This window comes from Gossypium raimondii, chromosome 7 (assembly GCF_025698545.1).
Source record: "Gossypium raimondii isolate GPD5lz chromosome 7, ASM2569854v1, whole genome shotgun sequence".
Classification (NCBI taxonomy): Eukaryota; Viridiplantae; Streptophyta; class Magnoliopsida; order Malvales; family Malvaceae; genus Gossypium; species Gossypium raimondii.
The window spans coordinates 29,373,551-29,390,369 of record NC_068571.1 but is presented as its reverse complement, the minus strand read 5'-3'; the positions used below and the strand labels follow the sequence as shown (position 1 = coordinate 29,390,369).

Here is a 16,819-nt window from a genome sequence, read left to right as displayed (position 1 = left end):
AGGAAGAGGAAGATGATGAAGCAGATGTTGATGAGACTGGACCTACCCCCACACACCCTGCCACTAAGAAGAATGCCATAAATGGACCAGAGGGAGACAAGGAGAAGACTGAATTAGTGAATATTGAGACTAACCATGATGAAAAAGAAGCAAACCCAACTTCTACACCACCTGCGGATGCTACTACACATGTCCCACCTTAATCGACTGCGCCAATGACACAACAAAATCATGAGATCAACAAGCTGGTTGATGATCTCACAAATTTGGATGATGAGGAAGACGATGTGTCAATCAACATGTTGAAAATGAAGCAGCGCTACAAGCATGATGCACGAAAATCTTCCAAAAGTGATAAAAGTGTTAAGGATAGACGTAGAAGTCGACGAGGCATGGGAAAGACCCGCTAAGAATTAGAGAAAGATAGGCCATATGAAAGCTAACCTGATTAACGGAAAAGTAAGAAAAGAAAATCCTTCGGGGATCGCAAGCAAAGATCCAAAATGAAAAGCTGCCAGGGAAGACTTAAAGAAGTTGTACGTGAGAAGCAAATCTAGTGGAAGGATGGAGAAGTGTCACCCAAGATAAAAGTTCTATCCAAGGGACAGTATGTCTGTTAAAACTATTCCTCTTTGACAAATTTCTAGTGCGGGTACATCATAAAAAGTATGGCTTCAAAGGAAGGAAACAAACAAATAGGATGACAAGCTCGTATAGTCAAAGAAAGGGTAATCTGCCAGTTTAACTAGGAAGAGCAATCCTCACGTATGAGATAGATGAGTCCCCGAGTGTAACCTGGAATAAAAGAAGGATTACTAAAAGCAATCCCACACAACGAACAATAAGGTGGAACAAGAATGAGTTCTCCAGAGTGGTGAGTCATGTTGAGGGTCAACAAACACCCTGTGTAAGGAAAGGAAAGATGCGAAGCATGGATACATTGACATGGCGAGGTATTTGGGTTATGGTCAAATAGAGAATTCAACCAAAGGAATGTCTCAAGGTGAGCCCCGTAGCTCAAAGGATCGAGTGGAGTCTGCCACTCGGATGTCAAATAATCACCTTGGGCGAGCAGGGAGTTAAATTTATTTATTTTTATTTTATTTTACATTCATTACCCCTATGTGGTAAGGTTATCATGTATAGTAAAGGAGCTCACTAAGTTCATTTGAACTTACAAGTGATTGGCATTGCTCGCAGGACTTACGAGGTAGAATAAGAACTTCGGGGATGGACCAAGTCAGATATTGCGGGAGTAAAGATCGCAAGCAAATAGAGTCATGTACGTAGAAATGGGGTGTTATTGGTGGCTTCACCTCAAATTTTACTTTGGCGTAACTAGACGACATCCCTATAGTCTAGAATTAGCCTCAGCTAGCCCTTAGCCGAATCTTAGGAATTATTTGTGAACTAACAATATGAGTAGTGTTAGAAATATTCGAAGGATTAAACTTTCAATGGCTTAAAGCCTTAACTGTAATACTGATTATTTTAATTTCAATATTAGATAGTTTTATTTTTGGACTATTTTATAGCAGTCTAGTTAGAAATTAATAAGCATAGGTCCATTGGTGACCTTCCATACCCAGATTCGGTAGACGGGTCAAGTGTAGGGTGTTATAGTCCTTCCTCCCTCCCTCCCCCACCCTTATCCCTCCCTCCCTCCCCCACCCTTATCCCTCCCTCCCTCATCATCCCTCTCACTTTCTATCCCTCTCTACTGTTGCTACTGCTATAAGAGAACAACCTGCTTAATAAAGATCAATGCAAGATTCGAAAAGATTGTCGCTATAAAGATTATAGTAATGATTAATCACGATTGACATAGCGACAATAATTTCAAATCTTGCATTGATCTTTAGTAAATGGGGTATTCTCTAATAGTAGAAACAATAACAGAGAGAAAGATGCGAGGGGTGGTGGGGGAAAGGGAATGATAAAGAAAGAGTGATCCAAGATCGTATTCAGGTTGTTCGACTCGAGAAAGAAAGATTTGGATCTAACCTGAAAAGAAAACACCAAATAAATTTAAGAAAACAACAAAAGAAAAAATAACTAAAATAAGAAATTTAATAACAAAGAGTAAATATTCAAAACAATAAATAAATAAACGAAAAACAATTAAAAGTGGAAGATGGATCGAATAAACTAATGGATATGATTGATAGATGGATAAGTGTCCAATTGAACCATTTGAGATATAAATCCCAACAAACTCAATTAATGGCTCTAATCAACCCTCCAAATAATAATCATTGGCAAATTGAAGGATGAAGAATGAATTCTCATGACTACTTGAAGAAAATCGAGAAGAAAATCGAGAAGAAAACTACTTCTAAAAATCACAAGAAAGAAATCTTGCACAAAGAAACTATCCTCCTGGGTTGAAAACTTTATTAATAAAAATTGCAACACCCTATACCCAACCCAATTATTGGTTTTGAGCTATAGTGTGTCACATTCGTTGCCGGAGCAACTACAATCAAAATAAATACAATTCTATTCATTTAACAATCAAATACGAACATTATAAACAATCATTATGATAGGTAAACATTTTCGAGTCTTATACAAGCTTACGAAAGCTATAATACTAATCTGAGGTCAAATCAGGACTGAATTCAAAATTTTCAAAATATAGCAAGTAGGAATTGCGATATCCAAGGCTTGGTATCACGATTTCAAAAATAGTAACCAAACTTCAAAATGTATTAGGTGGGTATCACAATATCCCAGACTTGGTATCATGATTTCGAAGACAATAGCTAAACTTCTCAACCTGATGACTGAATTGCAAAGTTTTCAAAATAAAATAGGGTTGATATTGTGATATCGAGGGTACGATATTACAATATTGGGAACAGACCACTAAGTCCCCATACTTCGCCAAAATGCACCTTTTTGGTACCTAAATCAAAGTGTCCAACCAAGACTAACACATGATCATTGATTTACCTATTCCATTTGTATCAAAACATACCAAATAAATTGAGACATCCATCTACAACTTCTCATCAAGACATTAATCACTTAAACATCAATTAATCTTTACATTTCATACCATGAATCATTCACCAAACAAGTCATACATGTCAATTAGTAGAACATGTATGCCATATTCAACAATATTGCAATTACTACATCACCTAAAAGCCAACTTCCAATGCAAATCAATTATAACATAAACATTTATACCTATTTCACTAGGATCATTAGCATTTTGTACCATTTCAATCTCATATTCAATATCTATTTACAATCTACTAAAAATTTAACCAAAAACATGTCTCACATTTAAAACCAAAAGTGTATATAAACATAGTTGGGTAACCAAATAGACACAACTTAGGTACACGCCAAACAACAAATGCAAGAGGTATACAAACATCATTGGGACCGGTATATTTGACTAGATGTTGAAGTCCACGCTCGGGATCATGAATTGAACCTAACCTATGCACGGAAAACAAATCATACGCTAAGCTAATCGCTCAGTGGTAAATCTATGATTCAAAATAAAAATAATTAAGCTTATGTAAATGCACACATTCAATTAGTATTCAATTTCATATCATTATACCAAATACTTTTATTTGCAACTCCTTCTCATCACATAGGTGATCTAAATTTACCAATTATATCACTAGCATCAATTCATCATATTGTATACATTGCTCATTCATATATGTACAATTCTATATTATCAATTCAACAATTTTTCGAGTCTATAAGCTCAATCGCATTCAAGTAACCCTCGGGCTCGTTTTTAACTCAATTCTTATAATATCGCATTTCACATTTTCATTACATTTCATTTCATCTCCATTTAACCAATTTATGTATTTTTAACCTTATTAACCAGACACAAACTTGGTACGAATACACATATCTATCACTCCAGGTTGCCCCGCAATAATGACGCTATAACGGTACATAATATCAACCCGAGTTGCCCGACAACAATGGTTTTCTCAACTTAATCAATCTGCCACCTCGGGTTCCCTGGAAACAATGACTCAATGCATAATGTCTACCGTTCCAGATTGCCCGGCAATGATGGTTTTACTCAATAGTCTAACCCTATGGCATGTTAACTATATTCGACTCAATCCGAATAGCTAGTAGGGTATTCCGTTTCCTATTCATTATACAAAGTTCAATTTACATTTCAATAATCACAATTCATCAACATATCACAATCTCATAACTTATATAACATAATTTAACAAGTCAATTATCAAATACCAACTAAATCCTAAGTTTTGTACTTTACTCAATTTAATCCCTACCTTGGAAATCAATCTCAAATACATCAAATCAATTCAAGTAATCCTCAATAACTCACCTTGAATCCCATATAACACAAAATGTCATGCACATGCAAAAACTTAAGTGTTCCCAAATCATATAAATACAAACTAGAAATTCTTCCCTCTCAGTGAATCCGGGTCGAATTTAGCTACGGATTGACATAAAGCATATATAATTATCAGTTACTAACCAATTCACAATCAAATAACAATTTATTCAATTTAGTCCTTAAAACTGAGACTAACCTAACTTTTAATTTAAAGCTTCAAATTGAATTTTGATGTCACTATAATTCATTAGGGACCTCCTATTTCTTATTCCTATTATCAATTTTATATTTTATTCAATTTGGTCCCTAATGTACAAAATTATTAATTAAGCTTTTCAATTTAATCCTCTTTCACATATAAGCTTAAAATCTATCAATTTAACACCTAAAATTTCAATAACTCAACTGATACAAAATGGGAGCAGAGGAAGCGAAAGAAGGATCAAATTCAAATTGTTTGACTCAAAAAGGAAAGATTTGGATGTGACATGAAAGGAAGAACCAAATAAATTTAGAAAATAACAAAAAATAATAAGAATAAGAATAAGAAAACTTAAAGAAATAAAGGATAAATATTCAAAATAATAATTAAATAGTGAAAATATATATTGAAGTAAAGTGGAAGATGGAACGATAAACCGATGGATATGATGGATATAAGGATAAATGTCAAATTGAACCCTTTGAGATATAAATCCCAACAAACTCAATTAATGGTTCTAATCAACCATCCGAGAAATAATTCTTGGCAAATTGAAGGGTGAAGAATGAATTCCCATGACTCCTTGAAGAAAATCAAGAAGAAAATTACTTCTAAAAATCACAAGAAAGAAATCTTGTACAAAAAACAAACTTCTAGAGTTGAAAACTTTATTAATGAAAAACAATTGTCTGATTTGTGTACAATGCAAAAGCATATATAAGAGCTAGCTAAATAAATCTAAATAAAACTCTTAAGTATAATAGAACTCTAATTTTTCTAAACAAGAATTAGTTTTAAACTAAACTTTCTTATTAACATGAAACTCCTAAATAAAGTAAACTACTTAATAATTATTAAAAATTCGGAATAATAAAATAATAAGAGTTGATAAATACAATATTAGGCTTATAAATAATAAAATTAATCCTAAAAATCAAACCCAATATGATTTAAACTCGAGTTAAAAGCCCGAAACTCGTAATTCTCGTCATAATCCCGTCCAAAAATTTTGCTCTCACAGTCTTCACTAAAATGGTCATAAATTGAGCTCCCGAACTCAAAATCGAGTGATTCAAAGTGCGTTTTGAATCTAAGAGATAGATCTTCAAATGTCATGAAGACATCTTAACCAAGCAATGCATGGACACCATACAAAAAGTCATCGCAAGTCTGATGATTTCTCAAACTTAAAAATTGGCAACTTCGGTGAATGGAATTTAATAAATTTCACCCTACCCGTACATGTATCATCAACAATGAAAAATTCATAAAACTTTATCAATTTTACAAATTGGTACATGTGCTAGCTAAATAAAGCTCCTATGACCTCAAAAACATAAAAATTACAAGGGACTAAATTGCACTAACCAATTGTGGACGAAAGATTAAGCTTTCATTAGGTTTTTTTCTCTCTTTTGCTTTGGGTAGATGAAGACGATGATTAAGAAATGATTCTTTTTCATCCACTTTATCTATATTATACATATATATTATTAATTTAATAAATCATAGGTTAATTAATTTAAACCTTAAATTAATTAAACTTAAAACCCTTGATCAACCGTCCACTATTATATATATTAATATGGTCTAATTGCTATTTTAGACCTTTGGTTAATTGTAATTTAATTCCTCATTTCATTTTTCAATTAAAATATATAGCGATTGGACTTTACAAATTAGTCCTTGAGCCCTAATTAATAACCAATTTAGCTAAATTACTTATCCAAAATTTAATTCATCATCATAATAACTCTGTAAATATTTTTATTTAATAATTACAAACTCGATTTACTGAAACGGGGTCCCAAAATCGTATTTTTTAACACCACTGGAAATCGAGTCATTACAAAAACAATTGTCTCTAATGAACAATGAAGAAGATTTTATATGGGCTAGCTAAGTACATCCAGATAAAACTCCTAAGTATACCGAAACTCTAATTAATCTAAACAAGAAGTAGTTTTAAACTAAACTTTCTTGTTGACTATGAAACATAAAACTCCTAAATAACTTAAAATATTGAAAAAATCTAAAATTCAGAATAAATAAATAATAAAACCTAATAAATACAATATTGGGCTCATATATAATAAAAATTAACCCTAAAAATTGAATTCAATATGTTTAAACTCGAATGAAAAGCTCGAAACTTGTAATTTTCGTAATATTCCCATCCAAAAACTCTACTCACGCAGCCTTCACTGAAACAATCATAACTTGAGCTCCCAAACTTGAAATCATGTGATTCAAAGTGCGTTTCGAATTTAAGAGATAGATCTTCAAAAGGTATGAAGATATCTCAACCCCAAAATGCCTGAATCCCATCCAAAAACTCATCGTAAATCAACTGATTTCTCAAACTTGAAAATTGGCACCTTCAGTGTATGGAATTTAATAAATTTCACCCCATCCGTGCATGTTTCAGGGAGAGGGACGGGGGTGGGGGTAGACGATAGGGGAGATAGGGAGGGGAGGGAAGGGGGAAGGGGGCAGTTTTTTTTTAAAACTTTTATTTAATATTAATATAATTACTTTTATTTAATATTAATATAAAATTTAAATTTATTATATATTTTTTTGAAAATACTTATGTATTTATATATATATATATATCTTTTAGTTTTTTAGAGATAGGATCAAATTGAGACCGTTTGGAAATTTTGAGAGTTAATTTCTTAAAATTATAACTAAATCGATATGATATGTAAAAGTTGAGGGCTAATTTTGTTATTATACCAATTTTCAAATATCACATCACCCTCACGTTAGTGAAATTAACGAAATGACTAGAAAAAAAAATCTCGGTTAGTTGGGTGGCCAATTTAAAAGGAATTCATAGTTAGGTGATAAAAAAGAAACAAATCCATAGTTGAAAGATAAATTTTAAAAATTCATAATTAGATGACCTAAAAGGAAAATAGCCCGTAATCTCCGGTGTAGGTTGCGCTAAATCTTTTATCTATTTTGCTAAACGTACAAGATCGTGAAAAGGCCTGGTAACAGCTCTCCCTCACTTACACATTTCAGTTGAAGTTACCACTTATAGCCACGTGATATGGAAGCACAAGCTTCGTCGACAGTTGAATACAAGCTTTGTCGTAATTGTAAACCCCACCACCCAATATTACCCCAAATAGCCTTTTTCTTTGCGGTCAATTTTGTTATTAGTCTCTTTGTTATACATAAATTGTGAATTTAGTCCTTATATCCTCTAATTTAGTTATTTTCAGTCACTCTAATTTGCAAATTTTGAATTTCACGCTTGACCGAAAAGGTACCTATTAACTTTATTAAGTTATACAACAAACATATTATTAAGCGTGTAGGTTCGTATTAGCTAAGCTATTTCCACATAATGGATTTAATGGGTTATTTTTTACATGGGATTGAAATTTCAAAATTCAAAATTATAGATACTAAAAATTATAGAATTATAGAATGGGGACTAAATACAAAATTTATGCATAGTGCGAGCTTATTAACAAAATTAGTATAAGGATTAAATAAACAACTTGCTCATAGTAGAGGGACTAGTAACACAATTTGATTTTTTCTTTTTTCTTTTCTTTTATTATTATTTATTACCTTTTTTCCCTCTCTTTTTCCTCTCGTTTTCTTTTTCGTTTCTTTCTATTCTGTGTTTCTGTTGCCCATTTTATTTGAAAAAGAAACTGAAAATCGATAGCAATGACGACGCCAACTCGAGATGCAATCGAGAGTTTCAAGAGCATAACTGGAGAATCGGAGTCGGTTGCTTTACGGAAATTAGAGGTACATTCCTTTGTTTTCCTCTTTTCACCTTTTCTTTTTACTTACTAATTTTACAGATTTGTTTTCTAGGGTTTTTATACCTTAAAACTTAACTTTCTTGATAACCATCCAGTTTCTTTGCGGAATGCATATTGTGGAATACAATGTTTTTATTTGTTTGCTTGGATATCTGGTTAATTTGAAAGTGATCATGTCGTGTAGTTTCAGTGTTGCAGATTTAGATTCATAATTATTGTGATCCTGCGTACTGATAGTTCGACATTGATTTGTCGTTGATGTACATATGCTAAAGATTATGCTCATTTAATGTTTTGATTGGTAAATAGGAGTATGGTGGCAATTTAAATGCGGCTGTCAGCGCACATTTTCTTGAACTGGAAAGAAGCATGTTTGGCTCTATCCCTTAATTATATTTTCATTTGTAATTAATTTATAAATGAATTAATTTACGTTTTCTTTTTTGTGTTTGGTCTTGCTTTTCATGTTCAGCACGAATCCGGTATCTTCTGCTTCTTCTCAGAATAATTTTGTTGATACGAACAATCAAAGTGGACTTGGAACAGGTGGAATTGTTCCACTCATCTCTGCTGTTAGAAGATTTAGGCCTTCATTATTGCTTGACCCCAATTACAGGAGAAATTTGTTAAACCAGATCGGCACTCCTAATTTCAATCATTATACAACATCTCCTCATATGGGAGAAGTGACCGGGGTCCCTGTAGGGTTTAACAGTCGAAATGAGCATCCTCTGAATTCAGGAGTCAGACCTGTCATCACGGATTCACCAGGAACACCATCATACTATGGAGAGGGGACTTACAACAATGTCTCAAGAGATGATCATCAACATACCAATGATATAGAATCTGAAATGATGCAAGCTGCAATTGAGGCTTCTAAGCGGGATTTTGGACAGACATATATGAATGAGCGACGTGGTTCTTTCTATGTACACACTCATACCGTCGAACAATGCGGTTCTTCCTAGGCTTTTTTAGATTCTTAATTCTTATTTTTATGATGCAGGGTTCATCTAGTGTTGGGCTTCAACAACAGCAAGAAGATGAAGAGCTTGCTCGTGCAATTTCATTGTCTTTGAAGGTTTTCACTTCTTTTTCCTGGTTTCATGATTTGAATTTCCTTGTGTCTTTTTCACTTTTGGTCCTGGTTTCTCTCTAACATCAAGTAAGTTCAGACAGCAGATGAAGAGAAAGCAATGCGTATGCCGAAGGATCATTATGAACAAATGGGAACTTATGATTCAAATGATAAAACTACGGAAACGACTAATAACAGCTCGAAGGTGTGTATTCTACTCTGCTGTAGTTTGTTACAGATAAAATTTCTGCGAATGGGTGCATTCTCTCATAAATGCAGTGACCTGCAGTTATTGAGAATGCAGTAGAATGCATTTACTGAAACTGATATCAACATTTAATAGTAGCTTTTCTGAAACAATCAGGTCTCATGTTATCTAATTTGGCCGTTAATCATTAGACTTATTATTTTGTTGTGTGCCTTAGAACAAATCCATTGCATATTCTGTGACTCTGATAAAATGTTTTGTTTGCTTTTGTGTTGGTACGAGGTGTTCAGAGAACTAGAAATGTTAAGCTTGATCTTCAGTTTAGTTTAGTATATTTAGCTTTATCTGTTTTGGGAATTAATCTTTCGACTTATATTTTTGTTGTGTGTTTTAGAAACAAATCCATTGCATATTCTGTGACTGTGATCAAATGTTTTGTTTGCTTTTGTGGCGGTTAAAGGTGTTCAGAGAACCAGAAATGTAAAGCTTAATCTTCTGTTTACTTTAGTTTATTTAGCTCTATATATTAGAATTTATCTTTCTTTTAGCTGATTAGGTCTAAACTCTAAAGTGAATATCCTAACTCTCTGGAACAATAAGATAAGGGAAGTTTCAAATGCTCTAGCTAAAAGTGTTACATGCTTCTTGTTTCTCATGGAAGCACCTTTTCCTTGTTAATAAGAAGTGTGTTGAATTCAAGATAGGAAACTCATCACTTAGACAACTACCAGTGACTCATGAATCTGTCCATGATACTCAAAATCATCTTCTGAGTAAAGATTCCTTGAATTCTAATGAGGTATTAACCTTCTAATATCACAAAATTTCTGCTTCTCGAGCTAAGGACCATGTTAATGTTTTACTGATTATACTGATTTCTTCTTTTCTGGGAAAAGTGGGTTGATATTTCACAGAAAGAGCTTGATGAAGCAATTATGCTGGAGACCCAACTTTTTAGCCAGATTTCTGAAGGCAGTTCGTATCACCCTTCTCATGAGCAAGGTGGTCCCGGTAGCAGCATTAATCCTGGCCTAGAGGCTGTATCCTGTCCACAACCATCCTCTTTAATGGACCAACGTTTACTGCGGCAACAGCAGGTTTAGATGACCCCTAGAATGACACATAATATCGTCTACTGATTATATTTACCTCTGATGAATTGGACAAATTTCACTTGTTAGGATGAGGAGTATCTGATATCTCTATTAGCTGACAAAGAAAAGGAGATGATTGCTCTTAAGAAAGCTGAAAGTCATAGTTTGAAAGAAGAATCTCTCAGAAAGAAACATGAAGGAGAGGTGATATATATTTTACCTATGTAGGATAAAAGATGCATTTAATATTCTTGATTTGTCCATTTGTTCTTACGTACTATTTGTTATATGATTAGGAAACTTGTGATGATGCCTGTAAGAAGTATTTTCCAGTCACTGTAAAAACTATATTCAAAAATTCATTTAAATATCTTAGATCATGTATATGTTTCTTCCATTCATAAGCTAAAACTGAAGTTAATATTTCTTTGCCACAAAATGAATGGGTATATCGAATTCTTCTGCTGATCTGCCATCAATGAGATTGTCCCTGAAGCCAAATTGATTTTGGATCTACTTAAGTTTTAAAAGTTATTGAGCAGTTTTGCATTTATTTTATCAGTTTTTCTGAGTTACTTTGCAACTATGCAATCTAATGTCATGATGAAATACTGCTATGTCTATCTTTAAGAAATCTAATAGGCTTGTGTTTCAATAAACAATACGAAATGCCATTCTAAACATGAATAATCCCCTTTCTATCTAAATTTAAAAGGATCATCCTAGTTACAGATTCACTTCCGATTTGGATTGTGAATTACATAGTCTAATCACTAGTTTATTTCGCTGAGGGCAGGAAGTCAACAAGGTAATGTCAGCAAAAAGTACTTCACTCCCACCAGAGCCAGCAATAGATGATGAGAATGCAATAACTATACTTGTTAGGATTCCAGATGGCACCCGCCGTGGACGTCGCTTTCGCAAGTCAGACAAGCTCCAGGTAAAATTTTTTCTGAAATTTAAGACTATAGATTCGTTTATTTCCTATTCTGATTTTTGTTTCATTCCATTGTAGCTTCTCTTTGACTTCATAGGTGTTGGGGAAGTGGTGAAGCCAGGGACTTACAGAGTGGTGAGTGCTACCTAGTCTTTGTGTTTAATCTCTTTATGTGGTTATTGAGGTTTCAGTTTTTCAATTCCTCTAATTGGTATCATAGATTTATTTTTCCTGTTCTCTCAATGGTATTAACAATGTAATATGAGCTACTAATTATATATTGTCATTTGTTACTCACTTCCATTAATTAACAGGTAAGGCCATATCCTCGCCGTGCTTTTGGTGCCGCTGACTGCTCTTTAAGTTTCAACCAACTTGGTCTGACAGGCAAACAGGAAGCATTGTTTCTGGAATTCATATAGCATCGACTGTTTTGCCTTATTTTCATGAGCTTTTGTAGTTTTTCGCCAGGTACCATAACCCCTGCTGACTTTGTTTCCTTTTAGGTTTGAGTTTTTACAAATGATATTAGACCTTAGTCTTTGAATGAGCTGAGATCATAAAAATGAAGAGAAATCAAGAAAATGATTTAGGTAGCCATGATACATTTCTATGCAACCATCACATTACTGGGAAAAGAATTAAGGCATAAAAAAAATGAAAATTAAATAATTAAGAAAAAAATAGAAGAAAGAAACAAGAAAGCAGAACAAACTTTTTATGGCAGCTATGAAGCTTTATTAATTCCTTATTGGTCATGTTTGGGTGCCAATGGTGGTGCAGTCCAATATTGCTTAACTGCAAAAAGAATCTTCTCTCTTTCATGGGGTCCCTTTTCATGGTCTGCAATTCTTCCCTCCCATTGCATAACGTCTATGATTTTCTTGATTTTCAACAACACGTCCACATCGTCTCTAATGATTACACTGCCTTCTGGTCGTAAAACCCTATCCATTTCTAGAAGAATATCCTCCATGTCACATCTGCATTGTCCAACTATTAGTTCTCGTATCGATAATACATAAATAATGTTTGTTTAATTGTTTCTTTGTTACCTGTCTTTGTAGAGACTGAAAATGGAGTCTGCATGAATAAAATCGTAGGTTCTAGGATAAGTAGACATTGCCTCACACCTATCAAGAAACACCAATGAATCATTAAACTATTACCCACCACCAAAAACATAATCGAACTGACCGGACTGACTAGTTGGATTGGAAATTGATTTGAAGAGAGTCATTAGACTGGTTAATCTACTAATTGATATGGACCGGTTGAATCAAACAAAAAAGTTGGTTCAACTATTTTTTTTATGTCTTTTTAAAGATTTATTTAATTGAATCGGTTGGATTAACAAATGAATGGTATGATTGGTTCTGAAAACCTTGATTGAGGGTAGAGAAAGAAAAGGAAAATACCAATTTTGGTAAGTTCCAATCAATCCACGTTCATAGATAACTCCAAGAGTGTTGAGCTGATCAGCCTCGACGGGTACAGCGTTCATGACCCAGACGGGGTCATCGACAAGAGCTGCTGCAAAGCCTCCCAAATATGCATTCATATCCAACAAGTTGCGGTATCGCCCTGTCTGTGCTAGCTGATAGTCTATATTCTTATAATATGCTACTCTCTCCTTCCATAGCTCTGTGTTCTCTACGAAGTTGTTTCCTGTAACTCCTGTTAAACTTCCACTGCTGATCCTTGGAGGGATTGCATTCAGCCTCTGTGGCCATTTTGGTAATTGCCCACCTGCAATTTCCTTTATTTCGGATACTTGAGGCAATGGGGTTAAACATTTCTCCAATTTTGTATACCTGCTCCACAAATTGAGTAACTTTTTAGTGGAGAGTGAAAAAGAAAGATAAACTCGGTTGTTTTATGTATGTATGTAACCCTTTCAAGATTAGGCATTTAATAGATTTGGTTGGAATCGCGACATCAATAGTTATTTTTCTTATTCCAAGTAAAAGCAGTTTTTAAATATGAAAAAGGTGTTGGGGCTAAGAATGACAAAATGATAGCACTTGGACATGCCTTTCCCAATCAATTGGTTTTGGTATAACTGCCAAAGTGGTAAGTAAGAAGTAAGAATTTGCTTTTTGGATGTTGAAAATAATCCTTTTCTCCATTCACAAGTCACTCTGTCAGTCTCCTTGTATTTACTAAACAAATTTTGGACACTTTTTATTGACACCGACTCTGATTGTTAAAACCACTAAAATTGAATTAAAAAGGGACAAAAAAATACTCACCAGGCCATGTCAGGGTTCTGAGTTTGGCAAAACCTTGGCCGCTTGAAAACCTTCCTGGTTGCTTTGCAATGGATATGATTGGTGGGTTTTTGCCAAATGGCAATATCACCCTTTTGTACAATTTTTTTCCAGCACAGGGATTTAGCCACAGTCTCGATTCGAGACTGTTCTGCTTTCAAATCATCAGCCGTTCTATTCCAACCTTTCCAATGATTTTCCCAGTTGATTGGTGGCCCTGATAGAATCCAATACCCACCAGGACGTAGGATCCTATCTACTTCAATTAAATATATTCCATCTGTCATAAAATTGAAATTAGTAAATAATAAAAAGCAGTTAGGAATGGAGTAAATGGAAAGTGAAGCAATAAGCATAGCAGTAATTAATGTTGTTGAAGGGACCAAATGGGGAGGGTTACCATAGTTGTCCCAAGGGATGAGGCAACGAGAGCAATGGGCCATGTCGAAAGCTCTTGAAGGATAAGGAAGCCTAATGGAAGCAAGGACTCCGATCAAGGCAGGGACTCCACGTTCCAGAGCGAATTGCACTTGAGCTTCATGGGTGTCTCTTGGTGCAAATGACATTGCTATAATGTTCCTGGATAATAAGTATGCCCCCCAACTCGCTACCTGGTTCCGTTAATTAAATCGTTAATACTTTAGAACAAAGTTTAAAGTTGATGATATGGTTGAGTTACAAAATTGTTTATTATAGACCTATCAATTCTAATCTGAATTCGAATCTATATATCTTTCATTCTGGGGTTATAAGTGGAGCAAATTTAGAGTGATAAATGGTAGTGCATGATCCAACAAATTATTTGTTGTTGGTGAACCACTTTACTTGAAAATGAAGACTTCTTTCCAACTATAAAAGTTGCCCAAATAACCATCTAAGTTTGACTCTATGATGTACTTTACTTAAATCTTTGGTTTTAAACACAACATGCATGCAATATTCTCCTCATTTCTGGCGATCTTTAATTTCCCATTACGCCCATTGTTTGTGCTAAAATTCTGCAATTCCTACCTGGCAGTATCATCCTGATCAAAGACAAATCCACTATAGATGTGAATGTGATCACAGTCTAATATGAATAGTATTCAATAAATTAATATAGTAGCTGAAAATGACTGCGATTAATTCAACCCTATAAAATAAATGCTATGAAGAACGGATCAAAAGGGGCAAAAAAAAAGATACAACAATTATTTCTAATTTTCTATGTACTTGAAGTAAAACAAAAGGAAACGATGAAATTAATAATTTGCCAATGAATCCCTCTACTTTTTCATCTCCCCAAACAAGGTCAAAATCGGCAGCCCAAGGTTTGATTTTATGAAAATTTATTAAACATAAACGTGAAAATGTTAGAACGTACCCCGCAACCGGTATCAATGGCTGTTCTTATGGAACCATCTTTGAGATTTATCAATTTATCGATGTCGTCAATATAAGCACCAGCTCCGCGAGGGAACATGGTGCCGCCACCGGGAAATCTAAATTTCTCCCCTTCCACCTTAACCCAATTCTGAGCCTTTTTTTCGACAGTCAGCTCTTTATGCGGAACGTTAGCAAACCATGCAAACTCTCTACTCTCAGGCCATCTAAAAGGAACCTTGTAACCGTACGGAGCTGGTATCCGACACTTTAACAACTCGTTCTTTGCGGGACAGTGGCGCTGTCTGTATATGAGCATGTCCCTGTCGAATTTCAGTGACCTCCGAGCGTCCTCGCATGGGGTGTACTCGGAGAAGGAGATGTTACAAGGAGGGAAGTGAGGGACACGCGCGGTGACGGGAGTTGGATCGTGGGGTAGGTGGTGGGGCATGAAGTCGAGTTGGGCGGTGTGGAGGGAATAGCAAGGGGAGGAGGAGAGGAAGCCGGAGACTGGTGAGGAGGAGGAGTTGGGGATGGGGTCTAAAGAGTGTTGCCATATTCCAATGAGGTAGAAAATGGTGCAAAGAATGGCGAGGATGGTGATGGAATAAAGGTTGGAGTTTTTGGAATTGAAAATCGTAATGTGAGAGAGGAATCTAGTTGCGGCCATTGATGAAGAAATTAAGCTCCCAATAATAAGAAGAAAAATGAGGTCAGAGACAAGAGACTCAAAACTAAGACAAGCATAGGCATATATAGAGAGAGCCCGCCTGCTGTTTTATTTTTATATTGTAACTTGCAAGAATTATTCTAATTATGATGGTGCATAATTATGTGCAAAATTACATTAAATTAAATTAAATTAAATTAAATTATGAATAAAATAAAATTTAAATGTATAAATACATTAGATTAACAATATTAGATGAGTACAATTGTTTATCATGACGTTGTCATCAATCTTGAGTTGGTATACTATCGAGTTAATTTGTGACATCAACTCAATCAACAATATTATTAATACTAGAAATCTTATCATACGTATATGCTTGTGGAAACCATGATTTAGAATACGAATGTGTGCTTAAAAATAATACAATAAATAATGGAACGTATGGTTTGAAACTAATTAATCATAATAACACATGAAACATATACGATATTAAAATAAATATATATATATTAAATGAAAAGATTAAAATACCCTCAAATAGTATATAGATATGCAACTAATGGAGATAATGACTTGTGCATGTTAAAATTAAAAAGTATAAAATGCATCAAATGAAGGTTTTACTAATTCAATTGGTATGGGTTTAAATCTCACCATATGCATATTTTAATTCATTTTTGTTAAAATGAAAAGACTAAAATACCCTCAAATAGTATAATTTATTTTAATTATGGAAGAGCATTTTGTAATTTCCTAAATGAGTTGGTGACCTGTTGAGGGTGATACCAACTCAATAAAACACTTAATAAATAGTATAGATATGCAACTGATAAAGGTAATA

The 16,819-nt window shown here is 34.2% G+C and overlaps 2 protein-coding genes across 6 annotated transcripts; one reads left to right on the top strand and one right to left on the bottom strand.

The window, feature by feature from the left end:
• The first annotated feature begins 8,178 nt into the window (after positions 1–8,178).
• Positions 8,179–13,615, top strand: LOC105797333 (plant UBX domain-containing protein 9). 4 transcript variants are annotated; one of them, XM_052633591.1, is made up of 12 exons: positions 8,179–8,336; positions 8,663–8,724; positions 8,826–9,285; positions 9,363–9,437; positions 9,532–9,639; positions 10,328–10,441; positions 10,539–10,739; positions 10,824–10,940; positions 11,533–11,676; positions 11,752–11,808; positions 11,988–12,144; positions 13,073–13,615. In XM_052633591.1, the coding sequence occupies exons 1-11, from the start codon at positions 8,253–8,255 to the stop codon at positions 12,093–12,095; spliced, it is 1,530 nt and encodes a 509-aa protein (XP_052489551.1). In that variant the 5' UTR covers positions 8,179–8,252; the 3' UTR covers positions 12,096–12,144; positions 13,073–13,615. The 4 variants fall into 4 exon arrangements, with proteins under 4 accessions (XP_052489551.1, XP_012482780.2, XP_012482772.2 ...); XM_012627326.2 differs by lacking the exon at positions 13,073–13,615 and having other exon boundaries at positions 10,343–10,441; positions 11,988–12,220; XM_012627318.2 differs by lacking the exon at positions 13,073–13,615 and having other exon boundaries at positions 11,988–12,220.
• On the bottom strand, positions 11,338–16,039 carry LOC105797328 (probable methyltransferase PMT15). Of its 2 annotated transcripts, XM_052633590.1 has the most exons (7): positions 15,307–16,039; positions 14,344–14,554; positions 13,926–14,223; positions 13,092–13,487; positions 12,729–12,806; positions 12,389–12,656; positions 11,338–12,224 (listed from the first exon to the last, which is right to left on the bottom strand). In XM_052633590.1, the coding sequence occupies exons 1-6, from the start codon at positions 15,973–15,975 to the stop codon at positions 12,422–12,424; spliced, it is 1,887 nt and encodes a 628-aa protein (XP_052489550.1). In that variant the 5' UTR covers positions 15,976–16,039; the 3' UTR covers positions 11,338–12,224; positions 12,389–12,421. The 2 variants fall into 2 exon arrangements, with proteins under 2 accessions (XP_052489550.1, XP_012482759.2); XM_012627305.2 differs by lacking the exon at positions 11,338–12,224 and having other exon boundaries at positions 12,262–12,656.
• Positions 16,040–16,819: the final 780 nt, after the last annotated feature.

Excerpts from the sequence above, each read along its gene's own strand:
- LOC105797328 (XM_052633590.1), bottom strand. The coding sequence starts at position 15,975 with ATGGCCGCAACTAGATTCCTCTCTCACATTACGATTTTCAATTCCAAA. Across the intron at positions 13,488-13,925 it reads CAGAACCCTGACATGGCCTG|GTATACAAAATTGGAGAAAT; the intron begins GTGAGTATTTTT and ends TTTGTGGAGCAG. Across the intron at positions 12,807-13,091 it reads ATTGGAACTTACCAAAATTG|GTGTGAGGCAATGTCTACTT; the intron begins GTATTTTCCTTT and ends GTTTCTTGATAG.
- LOC105797333 (XM_052633591.1), top strand. The coding sequence starts at position 8,253 with ATGACGACGCCAACTCGAGATGCAATCGAGAGTTTCAAGAGCATAACT. Across the intron at positions 8,337-8,662 it reads TTGCTTTACGGAAATTAGAG|GAGTATGGTGGCAATTTAAA; the intron begins GTACATTCCTTT and ends ATTGGTAAATAG. Across the intron at positions 9,438-9,531 it reads CAATTTCATTGTCTTTGAAG|ACAGCAGATGAAGAGAAAGC; the intron begins GTTTTCACTTCT and ends AAGTAAGTTCAG.